The sequence below is a fragment of the Tinamus guttatus genome, unplaced genomic scaffold, assembly GCF_059628265.1.
Source record: "Tinamus guttatus ecotype Peru unplaced genomic scaffold, ASM5962826v1 Tinamus_guttatus_pri_ptg000048l, whole genome shotgun sequence".
NCBI lineage: Eukaryota > Metazoa > Chordata > Aves > Tinamiformes > Tinamidae > Tinamus > Tinamus guttatus.
In genome coordinates, this window is record NW_028288582.1 from 4311671 (window position 1) to 4324801 (window position 13131).

At 46.9% G+C, this 13131-nt stretch overlaps 2 protein-coding genes across 3 annotated transcripts in view; one reads left to right on the forward strand and one right to left on the reverse strand.

Moving 5' to 3' along the window:
* The window catches only part of BRF1 (BRF1 general transcription factor IIIB subunit), a 157923-nt gene that overhangs the window by 67491 nt on the left and 77301 nt on the right, over window positions 1-13131 (forward strand). The window contains exons 5-7 of the mRNA XM_088539541.1: window positions 558-630; window positions 8454-8603; window positions 9949-10042. Coding sequence (XP_088395667.1) covers window positions 558-630; window positions 8454-8603; window positions 9949-10042 — 317 coding nt within the window. The remainder of the gene's footprint in view (window positions 1-557; window positions 631-8453; window positions 8604-9948; window positions 10043-13131) is intronic.
* BTBD6 (BTB domain containing 6) lies at window positions 2613-5544 on the reverse strand. Of its 2 annotated transcripts, XM_088539573.1 has the most exons (5): window positions 5472-5544; window positions 4920-5211; window positions 4624-4714; window positions 4262-4380; window positions 2613-3997 (listed from the first exon to the last, which is right to left on the reverse strand). In XM_088539573.1, the coding sequence occupies exons 2-5, from the start codon at window positions 5120-5122 to the stop codon at window positions 2965-2967; spliced, it is 1446 nt and encodes a 481-aa protein (XP_088395699.1). In that variant the 5' UTR covers window positions 5123-5211; window positions 5472-5544; the 3' UTR covers window positions 2613-2964. The 2 variants fall into 2 exon arrangements, with proteins under 2 accessions (XP_088395699.1, XP_088395693.1); XM_088539567.1 differs by lacking the exon at window positions 5472-5544 and having other exon boundaries at window positions 4920-5378.

Consider the following 13131-nt stretch of genomic DNA (forward strand, 5'->3'; position numbering starts at 1 on the left):
GCAGTCTGCACTTGGCTGTGTTTGTTTTGTTTTATTTTGTTACGTAGGGTGAGCTGGGGCAATGTCCAACCAATAAGAAACAGCAAAATACCCTCCGGGCACGTTGCACCACTCCTTTCCTTGGCGGAAAAGTTTGGCGTTGGGTTGTGCAATGCTTAATTATCCTGCCTCGCATGATTAGGCAGAGCTGAGGTTTGCACTAACATGTGGTTATTTGCTCAGGTTTTTTATGAGCTACATGACAGTTTATGTAGATTGATACTACGTTAAAGTCTATTGAATGCTTTAAGTATTAGGTGGTAACAGAATAGTCCAAGCAATTAAGAACACAGTCCATTGATGAGCATTGTGAACAACTTTTTGTAGTTCATTTTAATATGAACTTGTGCAAACAATTCTACGTCGTGCAGATTTTGACAAGCACCTATATTATTCTATACCTATGACTTGCATTATTTTTTAAAGCAGATTAAGATTTAAACAGTGATTTTTTTCTCCCCATGTAAATAGTATATTTGTGGTTTAAGATGTAAATAATGCTTTTTGTCTTTTAATAGGTGAATGTCTATGTGCTGGGAAAAACTTTCCTTCTGTTGGCCAGAGAACTCTGCATAAATGCTCCAGCTATAGGTATTTTTTTGAGTTGACTTTTAAATATTTGGGTATATTTTATGCATGGTTACTTTTCAAAAAACATATTTATGTGTATGTGCATAGTATTGTGCTTTATATATTTGTACGAAAGAAGTAACTAAAAATGAAGCTATAATCAATCTAGGCATAAAAGAGAAGGCAATCTATGGGGATCTGTTCTTCCTCATAGAAGACTGTGGGAGCTAGATGCAATTTTCTTTCACAGTTAATTTTGTTGATTTTTCTTGGAGAAGTTTAGGCCATAATGAGATGCTATGACTATGATGCTAATGCATCATAAATTTATGTTTTTCTACAAGCTTACACAAGCTTGACAAACTTCCGTTTGACAAAGATGCAGCATTAGATAAATATTTGCCAAACCTAATATTTATCCATCACCTGTTGCTGAGATGATCAGCACTTGAAATACAAGTGGCTTGATGGAAAATGAGGAACAACTTTTTTCAAGTATGTTGATAACATTTTAATTAAAATGCCATAATTGGAATAATGCACTGTGACAGGAAGGCAGCTCTTACCGTATTAAAAGCTGCGTTTGGTACTAATAGCCTAGACAAAAGTGCACACTCGTCACATTTCAATCCTCTGCTAAACTTTGTAGCTTTCAAGCCCAGGGAATTGATGCCAGTTCCAGTAAAAAGGGCAAGTTTAGAGAGCGGTCTTGTGACTCTATTACCCACCTCTGTTCAGGAATTTTTCTCCTGTATCTTTACCCACTCTCCCTCCCACTCTTTTCAGCCCATGTTGAGAGAATCGCATGTCTTTGTGCTCGAGCACAACACGTGCACACGCGCACGCACGCACCCCCTTCCCGTTTCCCCCTTTCACATTTTCTCGGTTGGTCCCAGAGCTGCATTCCTGCTCCCTCCCTTTCCAGCACAAGAACTTGCCTCGCACATACCGAGCATTGTCCTAACAGCATCCACGGAGTACGTGGCAGGGAACGGCTCGCGGCCGCCGTGCTGAGCTGCCTTATTGCAGTCAAAAGCTCCCCTTGTTTTCAAGAATTCAGTTCCCTGCCTATTTTTCATTGTCATTTTTCTTCTCCTTAGTGAGAACGGCAAGAATTGCAGTGCAGCTTCGTTTCCAGGTTAAATTAATGTTATACAACAGCGTAGAAGAAAGCAGGCAGTTCCCCCTGTCCCCTCATTAGATACAGAGGTACAAATTAATGCATGTTGCAGGGGGGAACATTGTTTTAGACTGCTATTCAGGTACTTTCAGGGCAAGAAACAGTGCAAGAAACTTATAACACCCAATATTTCTCACTGGCTCATCCATAACGATTGCCAGATACTTCAGGAAAACACCTACTTTTTTTACCCTTCTTTGAGAAAACTCAATTACGGTAGATATAAAATGATAACTGATAGTATATATAGGAGGGACTACAGGTGTTGATAGAGGAAAAGGACCAGCTGTTTTAGTAATTTTGAGCAAACTTACTCTGTTGATACATTGTTGAGTGAATCTGGGTATTGGTCTCCTGTCTGCTCTTAACTGGGAGCCCATAATACATATTTAGATGCGAGGCTGGCAGCATTATAGCTCCTGGCTATAAGCCCTGTGCTAGGCCTCAGCTATGGAGCTGGACTTGGGCTGCTCAAGTCTGCACTTAGACAGGTGCCAAGTGTCACTTTAACCTCACATTGCCTAGCAAACAGTAACTGCAGATGATGCTAAAAGCAGCAGGGGAGTGGACAGCTTAAGGTTTCAGTAATAGAGCTGTTTTTAGCTTAGGCAACACAAGAAAAGCCTGAATTTCTGCATGGGGCAACTTCCTTCCTGCAGTGCAGGAGTTGCAGGTACCTGCACAGGGAACCTCTGCGTTGGTGGCAAGAGGGGTAGGCCTTGTGCCCATCAAGCCAGGGGCCCAGACTAGGGCATTTTCACTCTTGGTAGCAGCAGAGAGTTTAACAGAAGCCATAAAATCAGCAATGATCAAGTACACAGAGTTTAGGGCAAGTAAAAATGTTTTATATTTCACAGATTCATAAACTGCTCTAGTTTAGAACATTCTGTTTAAGTCAGCTGCAGTCTGCAAGTTAGTTATCTATATACAAAATAAATGCACAGTACGTGCAAAACTTTACATTTCTTCTGCTTGTTGCAGTCTTAATAATTAAGTCAAATAGCTTATGAATAAATAAAATAAGATTAAATTCAAGAGCATTCCTTCACTTATTTGATAGCCTGATGTAGTAGATAGGTAAGTAGCATAACATTCCATACTGCTGGAGAGCTCTGTAGTAAAACTGAAAAATCCCTTAGTGCGCATAGCAGTATTGGAAAACAGAGTGAAATGCATCATGCATAGAAGATGAGCTCAGGTATCTGTCCTCCTTGTACTCCAGTCCCGTTCGTACTGTCCGAGGAGCACTGGAACTGGAATGTCACTTTGCCACATTGCACCTCAGTCATTCCCTCTTGCCCAAAGTAACTGAGTTCATTGCCATCAAGAATAGCACTTACATTGTAAAAAGTATCTTGCTCGACCTGCACAGGGTGTTCAAACCATACAGAGAAAGTGTTACTGGATCCGTCAGAGGTAAACTTGGTCAGGTTTTGTGCAAGGACCACTCCTAAGCGTTTCAGTTCAATTTTGACACTGTATTCAGCCTTGCCACAGCTTGACCCGTACAAACCCAGTCCTGCTATAAATATCCGTTTGTCTACGGCAAACTGAATACTGTCACAGCGCCCTCGGTACCTCCACTGGTTACTGCGATACGCGGACGACTGAAAGCGGTGGCATCGCTGGGGTACAAGTCCTTTCCTTTTGGTCAGCGGGAACTCCAGTTTGGGTTTATTTGCAGCCGTGTACCATAGGAATATATTGTGAGTCTCCTCAAGGGTGAGGATGTCGGACTGGGCCGCTCCGTTGGCAAACTCCTCCAAAGTCATAGTTGGAATCCGCACCAAGTACAGAGCTTTGCCCAGCACGCTCCTCTTGTTCCGCGGTGTGGCTGGCAGCCCCTGCCTTTTACATTCAGCCTCTGCCCAGTTGAGGACAGCCTCAAAAACCACCACCTCCTTGGTGTTGAGCGCCTCCCGGGTTACGATGATCTCCAGCGTCTGCTGATCGATCTCGCAGAAGCCTTCCGACTTGAGGGCCATTTCTGCTTGGGCATCAATCACTTCCCAGCAGCGCTGCGTCAGTTCTGGCTCCTCGAAGAGCCTGCTCTGAGACAGCAGGACGCACGCGTTCTTCGCCTCCAAGCTCGTCTCCAGAAAATTGACGCAAGCCTTCGCCAGGGCCGGCACAATGTACTTCTTGGCAGCATACAACGTAGCCAGAACCGTGTCAGCTTCCAGGTCAATCTCATCACTATACATGTATCTAGGTAGGGGGGGAAGAAGGGGAAGGGGGGAAAAAAAAAAAAAATTTATGTAGTTTCTTAGGAAGAAAATGAAACACAGCCCCCTCCCAAAAATAATCTATAAGCAAAGCTGCAGGCAGCATGCAGTCTGACATTCAAGATTTGTCAGTGTGCTAAGTAAACAATAACACATGGGTATTGCACAACGCCAATTAACAGAGGGAGATTTTGTAAGCTACTTTGATTATGTCCACGTAATTAGTAGGCTTGTAGTGGCCACTTACTTTAATAGGATTAGAAAGGCTGCAGGTTCCACATCTGGTATATGGATTTCAGATTTGACCTCTGCAAGATCACCGTAAAACATAGCATAGAAGACGGAGCTACCAACTGCCAAGACGTACTGCAAAACAGGGAGAGAAGCCTTAGGACTAGGTATCGGCGGTGGATAGTAGATAATTTTGATAAGAGCTACATTTAGGGAGGCTTGAAAGCTGCCGCTGAGACAGGGAACTGTTTACAGCGTTTTTTTTTAAGATGTGCATGAATTACATCTGAGATCGGATGAGAACCATAGTTAGGAAAAGGTAGCCCTACTTTTAAGGGGGGAAAAGAAGGGGATCCATACAACAGCATCCACACAAACCTTATGGGCAGGAACTTTCTTGGATGCCCCCGGCGGGCCCACGATGAAGTGAACGTCAGCCATGAGCTCGTTATTGAACATCAGCGCGTTCCTGCAAGTTCGGAGGGGGAGGAAGAGGCCGGGTCAGCGGGTGCAGCCCGTCACCCGCAGCCGCCCGCCCGGCTCCCGCGCACCGCCGGCCTCCCGCCACCGCCGGCCCCCGCGCCACGTCCACGTCCACCCCGTCCTCCTCGGGGAGCGCTGGGCGCCGCGCGCAGGTGGGCGGCCAGGCCGGAGGCCGCGGGCCTGGCCCTTACCTCTCGCGCAGCGTGGGGTGGAAGGACTGCCAGTTGGCGCTCTCCAAGTTGTTGTTGTTGAGGTTCTGGAGCTGGGGCGGCGGGGGCGGCTGGGCGCTCTGCTGCAGCTGCAGCGCGTTCTTCTTGCTGTTGGCAGCGGCGGCGGCGTTGTTACTGTTTGCGATATTGGTGTTGGCGCTGGCAGGGTAAAGTTCTGCAGCCATCTTCCTCTTGAGGGCCAGCGGCACTATCTCATAGCATGCTGGCACCTTGCCGTTTGACTTCACGCTCTTTTTGGACTTCTTTAAGGTCTCTGGAAGCAGAAGAAAGAAAGTCAAACACTTCATGATCCTGCCATTGAGGCACCCGCGGGGCAGTGGCATGGGCGGCCGGGCTGCCAGCCGCTCCCGCGCCGGGGACAGTCCCAGTGCTTCTGGCCGGCAGGGCGGCCCCTGCTTTTATTTTTAAAATTTTCCTCTCCTCTCTTTGGCTTTTTTTTTTTTTTTCCTAAAGCACCAAGCCCGAGGCGCCGCTCGGGGGCTCGCAGAGGGATGCGCTGCCGCCGGGGCTCACCTTGGCGGCGGGCGGCGCGCGGCAGCGGCCGCGCTCAGTCCCCGGAGGCGGCGCGGGCCGCGGCGCAGCGCGGGCAGGCGCGGGCTCCGCGCCGCGGGCGGCCGCCGCTCCGTCCTGGCGCCGCGCGGCGCGGCGGCATCTGCGGCGGGTGGCGGCGCCGGGCCGGGCCGAGGCGGCGACAACGCTGCTCCGGGCGGCCCCGCCGCGCTCCAACTTTCTCCTCTCCCGCGGCGGCCGCCGCACGGCGCTGCTCTTGCTGCTCTTCCTCCTCCTCCTCCTGCTGCTGCTGCTGCTGCTCGCGCGCTCCGCGCTGCTGTTGCTGCTGCGGGCGGCCCCGGGCGCTCCCTGCGGCGCTGGCGGCAGCGGGGGACGCGTCGCGCTCGGCGCTGGCGGCTCTGCCGGGCCCGGCCTCCGCCTCCCGCCCTAATAGGCAGCGGCGCCGCGCGCGTCACGCCCGCCCGCGCCAATGGGGAGCGGCGGGGGGGGCCGGGGAGCCGCCCCCCCGCCCCGCGCCGCCACTGTGTCACTGCCCCCCCCCCGCGGCAGCGCCGCCCGCCCGGGGGCGCTGCGCGTCAGCGCCGGGATCTGCGGGGGGGGACGCGGGGACACGGGCGCGACACGGCGGGGACACGGGCGGGACGCGGAGAGGCGCGGGGTGCTGCGCGGGGACACGGCGGGGGCTGCGCTCCGGGCGGGCCCGTCGCGTCGCGGGGCGGGGGGGCTCCGCGGTTCCCGCGCGGCCCGGGCGGGGGCGCCGCCGCGCTGCGCCCGCGGGCCCAGCCGGCGCTGGGGCCGCAGGAGCCGCGTGGGAAGTTTTGTTTTTATTTCCCTCAACGGAGGAAAAATCGGTGCTTCTCCCCCCGCCCTCGGTTACTTCAGCCTCCTTCCCCGCGCTTCCCTCCCTTCCCGCACACGATCCCGGCTGTGGAGTCACTGCCGTGTGCCCTCTCCAGGGGACATCTCCATGTCCCCGCGGAATCACCGTGCAGGCCTGGGTGCTCCTGAAAGCCCAGAGCCAAGTCACGAAGCAGGTGCTCTTTGAGAAACTTTTGCAATTCTTCCATTTATTGAAGAACTCTGCCAGGCAGCCTCCCCGGGAAGCCAGGGAGTTTTGCCCCCGTTGGGCTTCTGCATGCCCATGAGCGCAGTGTTCCTGTTGGCACGCGAGGGAGAGCCAAGGTGTTAGGGCTCAACTCAACATGCAGCTTTGAACTTTTTGATATATTTGAAAAACATTTTAGGTTGTTTGCATTTGTATAGCAGGTTTTCACGCTATCTTGGGCCCTACATTTAATCTGTGCATGTGGCAGCGTTAACGTCCCAGCCGTTTGTGGCCTCCTTAAGCCTTTTCAGTTAACACCAAGGTGCGTGCTCGTTTTCTGGCCGCTTTGGTGCTTTCCAACATGCAACATTTTGCAGGGTGACCTGCAAGCATGGAATGGCCAAGCAGCCACGGTGCAGGTGTGCGTGGATGTGGGGAAGCAGCCCAAGGGAAGGCTGCAAAGAGCTGAGCTGGATCCTCCCCGTGCTGCCTCGCTCCCGCTGGGAGCAGCGGTCGCGCTTCCCGCAGCCCCTCAGGCCACTCCGGCCAGCAGCGCCCGAGCTCAGGGAGCAAGCAGATCTGTCCAGGTCACACCGGGTTATGTTTGATTATTAGTTCATAAAGTTATACTTAAAAAAACCCTCCTAACTGTTAATACATCTTCTTGTGAGAAAATATTAAAAGATGGGTTTTCCCAGGCCTGCTCTTCCTGATCAGGCAATTTATTTGTGACCAGCACCTCAACACACGTATAGTAGTGAGGCACCTGCTGAAGCTTTCCCTGGGCAATTAAAACACGTTCAAACTGCCCTTATGAACCACGGGGGCTGCTTAATCTTCCCTAATCAATTATTTTTTGCATAATCGTGCTCAGGAAGTGATGGCGCTTTGGCATTTCTTGCGTTTTGAGGAAGATGCAGCTGGAGGGTTTTGCTTGGTCACGCAGCCGTTCGGGTGCATCCCAAAGGGCCACCAGGAACGGGCCCGTGTTGCGCTGTGGGGAAGCTGCGCATGGAGCAGGCGCCGATGCTCGATGGAGCTGCCGCGTTGAACTGCGAAGCCGCGCGGCCGGTGGAGTGTTCCTAGCTGAACGTTCCTCCCCATCGGCTGAAGGGCCCACGCAGGGAATCAGCTGAGGAAATTGAGGCTGGATTTTCGGTCAAGTGATAAAAGGCTGTCAGGAAATGAGAAACCGATGCCTCAAATAAGAGTAAACACGCGTTGAACATGGCTTTTACAAGATTGTTTGATTAATTATAAATTGGCTTAGGCAAAGCACCACTAGGCTGGAGCTGATAACACCAGCAGTTGAAACACATTGGTGCATCGGGAGGCAGATCCTGGCTGATGTAAGTGATTATAACACTGCAGTTGTTAATTGGGCCCCAGCTTTTTCTGATGATGGAAGGTATCCCTCAATATTTGTGATAAATAGCGTTTTGTATTGGCGGAAGATGAGTCTCTGAAGGAGCTGTAAGTAATGTTGAGGATGTAAATGAACTTTTGCTAAAAACATTCAATTTTAAGCCCAGGGCTTTTTTCAAAGCCTAATTTTTAAGCAAGTGCAAGAGAAGATGTGCGAGTTAGTTTATTTGTTGCTTTGCAGGAAATGTTAAAAGATTTGGACTGAAGTTAACCTCCCTACTCTGCTTTGTGCATAATTTCGCTGATAACAGGAGTCCTGCTCACATGTTGGATTCAGCATTTACAGCTTTGGACCTGGGAAAATGTGTGGGAAAAATAACCTTGTGCTGTAAAGGCTTCTGTCTGTAAAGCAAGAAAGAACTTTACTTTTGCTGTCCCCTTGCTAAAAACCTCTTTCTGAAGATGAGTAATCCCGCACAGTCTGCACCGTGCGCGTGTTGCGGTGCTACGGCTGAAGCTACGTGTTTCAGAAATTCAAGCTCAGGACTGGAAACATGTGCTGTGTTCTCCTGCAGATCCATGTTTGTACATCCCTCGCTTCGCACACATGCTGGAGTTTGGGGATAAGAACCACGAGGTGTCCATGACGGCTCTCAGGCTGCTGCAGCGGATGAAGAGGGACTGGATGCACACGGGCCGCCGGCCCTCCGGCCTCTGCGGAGCAGGTACGGGGTCCCGGCAGAGCTGCCCGCTCGGCTGGGTGCCAGAGCTTGCACCTGGGTACGGGGGCAAACTTTTTGACGGTGCCTTGTTCTTTGGTTTTTGTTGGGCCCTGACAGATCGCCCATCTTCATCAAAATCGCTGTCTGAAACTCACACGGCTGTTTTTGTCCTTGCTGCTTGTTTCTATCCTGTGTATCTTGCATTTTGTGTGTGCTAACGTCCTTCCCGGCATTCCACTGCTCACTGCTAAAAAGTTCCCTCCCCGTTGTCCTCCTTTGCCCCTTCATCTTGCCTGGAGGTCTTCTGGTATCTTTAGCTATGAGCGATTTTCACTGGCAATGTTGTTGACCCTGTTCCTCCATCTGTCTGGTCTCTTGGGTAGAGTTACCAGTTCCTTCTAACTTGGTGCAAGCGCAAATGTTCTGATGTCCTGTGTCCTCTTTTCTTTTGCCTGGATGGGTCTATGTGCTTGAAAACCTCACCACGTCTTCTGACTGTACCAATTGGTTTAATAAATGTATCTCCTGAGCCCCCCTACTGCTCTTTTCTCCTTAAATTAACTGAGCTAAAACCATTCCGTCATTGCAAACACTTTGATGAGCATCTTTATACTGCATCTTTTGCAAAAACTGCCCTCTCTAAACTTAATTTTTGAGGTTCATGTCCTCCCCTTCTTCATCTCTTTTCAAGATTAAGTCACGATGCTTCTAAAGAGTCTAGTTTGGGAAGACTAGATGAAAAGGGAGTCAGTATCAGGCAGGAGGTCAGAGTAACAGAAAGCCTATGTAGTGACATAGCTCCTATGTGCTTCACTTCGTTTGAAGGATCTTGTGCGTGCGTACTTGAGTGAAGAACAGTGCATAAATGCACTGCAAACAGTGCAACCCATGACGAGAACCTTGTGGCCTCCTCCGCTTGGTATCCCTTGCCCGTTACCTCTGAGTCACCGTCGGGCTGTATTCAGGATTTCACTTCCAGCTTCTCCAGAGTTAACTGGAGAGTTTTATTCAAGTCTAGCAAATTCTACTAAAAGGATGGTAACTTGGAAAATGTGTGAATAGCCATCTATCCTTGCACTGTGTTCAAACAGCTCACCATGGATACACTAAAAGCATAAGGTTTTCCAGAGTTTTTCCAGAGTATGATTTGCTTAATTTTACCTGGATGGGAAGCAAAGTTTGTATGGACAGGTTAATCACCAGTGTTCAAGTACACAGCTGGACATTACAATCTACTTTTCTTGAGCTGAAGGTGGGACAAAGACAGGGCATGCTTGTGTCAGTGTTTTCTGCTTTCTTTGGGAACTTCTGCTCGTTTTGACATTGGCTTTCCCTGCTTCTCCTCTAGCCCTGCTCGTGGCAGCAAGAATGCATGATTTCCGACGCACTGTTAAAGAGGTCATCAGAGTGGTCAAGGTTTGTGAGTCTACATTAAGGAAAAGGTCAGTGGAGTTGTATTGCTTTTATGTCTCGTTTACAGTACTGAAAAGTGGCATAGTCGAAAATGAACATGTATCAGAGAGAAAGTGGTTCTTTTCCTTCTCAGATGTTCCCAGAATAAAATGAGCACAAGGTGTTCAGCTGCCTACTTTTAAATAATAACATTTGCCTCTTATGTAAGGCCTCAAATACTGAGCAAAATAAGAAGCTTTGTGTCCATTTAGCAGGTAAAGAGTTTAAGGCAAAAAAAAACCTTTATGTGAGAAATGTCAACAACATTGTTGTATATTCTGAAAAATATGTTTTTCAAAGCTGAGGGCGCATGGTGGGATTTTTTTTTTATTAATCTAGAATAATTGAAATGTCCTGTTCTACAGTTGCAATTGAACAAAACCTCTAAAAATATTATTTTGACAAAATGATCTTTTCCAATAGTGTTGCTCTGCTAGTAAAGAGAGGGCAGCACGATGAGTCTAATGATAACTTCCATGAAGGGGTCAGAAGGCAAATTATCATCAGCATGTGAACCTCAAAGTGGGAATTTCCCATGTACCTTCGATATGTGTTTTTTTTTAAAAGATCTGCTAATATTTTGCACATTTTTAATGAAGAAAGCAGTGGTAAAAATCACCAAATTTCCTTTAAGTTTGAAAAGTGATAACTCTGTTTCCTCCCACATTCATTCAGTGAAATCCTTTCATTCAGTGAAAAATGACCTAAATGAAATGCCATGCTTTCTATTGCTCCCAGTATGAGTTTTTTTACTGGCCATGTATTCCGCAGTTTGTTTGACCAAGATATTTTTAGAGTGCTCCCTTGTTCACGCTCTTTTTGCCATCTTGCTGAGATTGCCCTGAGCACCTCCAGCTGAAACTAATGGTTGTTAATAATATTCTGTTCTTAATTGTGAAAAATGTTTGTGCTCCAGTTTCTCATTTGTGGAACAGGAGTAATAATGTTTCCCAAACATGCGTGGGTATCGTAGGGAAAAAAATTAAGTGCTGAAGTCTGACGTGCTTTAGGGTGCTGGGACAGCAAGGCTGTATCAGTACAAAGGCCCCCTTTTTTATCTGGTCAACAGGTCATGTTTTTTAATGTGCATTTTGTATAGTTAATGATTTACGCACCCATAATCTACTTCAAGATGCTCCGGTTAAATGGTTAAAGAATTTATCCTTACTAAGAAAATAAGCATAATAGATCAGACTTAGAAGGAAAATTAATTTGAACAATTGTTTCATGCAAAGAAATCTTGCTTCGAAATTGATGCTTTGAGATGTTTACTCAAGTCACACACATCAACTAAAATGACAGCGTTATTTACTTTGACAGGGTAAACGTGACAGCGGAATTATTTTCAGGCAGCTATAATTACAACTGTATGTATCACGAATCTATAAATGTGATTGATGTTTTTCAAATAAGAGCACTTTATATAGTATTTAACGAAGGCAAATAAAAAAAAATCCTTTGAATAGCAGTTTTGCACCCCAGGTTTTTTCATCTTCTTTCAAGATTTCCTCTCAAAATGCTGTTGAGTAGAAGTTGTCTAAATTAATAAGCACTTCTTCCACATTCTTAAAAATTTCTTTGCTTCTCAGTTTGATGTACAGTTTATTTCCTTTCAATTCTTGCTGTTCTTACTGAGATATGTAAAGAGCAGCTCTTGCTTTGTGTGGTGGGAAAGGGCTGTGTGTGGGTGGGTGAATGTGGAGGGCAGCTCTTTAAGAGGGTGTTTGCAAAATATGGAGTACCTTAAAAACCTTCAGGTAATAAAATGACTGACCTGGGCATAAAGGTCATCTCTTTTGGGAGGAAAATGCAGCACAGCCTGGACGTGCCTCATGGACCCTGTCCACCATCCTTGAATTAAGAGTTCTCATTTTAACTACTCATTTGGCTAAAAAAATGTGGGTGTTTCATTTTTTGGGAGATCTTGGCAGGAAAATGTCATGATTATTTCACAGAGCTTTTTAGCTTTATATTTTGAAGTGCACAATTAAAATGTAAAGCTTGTTGCTGTTGTTCTCAGAGAGAATGTATTAAATATTAATAAATGCACTGATAATTCTGTCTCATTTCCAGTCTAATTGAAAGGATATTAACTTATATATCACTTTATATATTCAAAGCACTGTACAAATATTAACTAATTAGTCAAATTGTTATTTTCTGTGTAATCATCTTTGGAGTTAGCAGAAATTAACTTTTAATAAAACCAACCCCTTTACTTAGTTTAATCCTCACAGTTAGGCCTGTTTAATTCACCTGTCTTCACTACTGCCTTTTCCACCTTTGTATATTCTCCTTCCTCATCCACTTAATCACCTATTTTGTGCTTTTTTCTGCATACCAAATGACACCTCATCTGCAATGTGATTTTTGTCCATTATGTATTATCTGATACTGTGGGACCCTTATGCCTGTTTGAAGATCTTAGGCACTTCTTCAGTAGAAATTAAAATAAGTAATCTTATCATTATTAATGCTAGCACTTCGCTTCTTTGGCTTGCTTTCTTTATCTTTAAGTTGAACTGCTTTTTTACATAAACATATTTCTTCTAAGTTCCGTAAAGTGCTGTTTGTTATAAAACCTATTTATGATGAACTTTCAGGTGGAGTAAATTCCAGCAGAATTGGCAGAAAGCTTCATTTAGATGGAATTGAAGTGAGAAGCCAGAATTGATTTAAAGTGCTTTACATTTATTTTGAGGTGTTTCTCTTCACAACAAAGGAGTATTTTTGGTGAAGGAAGGCAAGACTTCATTACACTGTAACTCAAGTTGCCAAGCTGGGTGAAGTTACTGAAGGGATTTTCATACATAGGATCATTTTCTGGATCCCTGTGGATCCAACCATAGCTCTTTCAATGACTGCATTGGTATTTTTCTGGAAAAAAAAGGGGAAAAATTAAAGATTCATGCATAGAGAGAAATGTATTGCCTGCAGCTTGTCTTATTTTCATTGCAGCAGTATATAGCTCACGTAAAGCTGGCGCCCCAAGAGCTAGCACGGCCTCAGGCTGGGTGGACTCCCAGCACGGCAGGCGAGGAGAGGAGTGTGTTGCCCTGGGCACAGGATGGGCATCCAC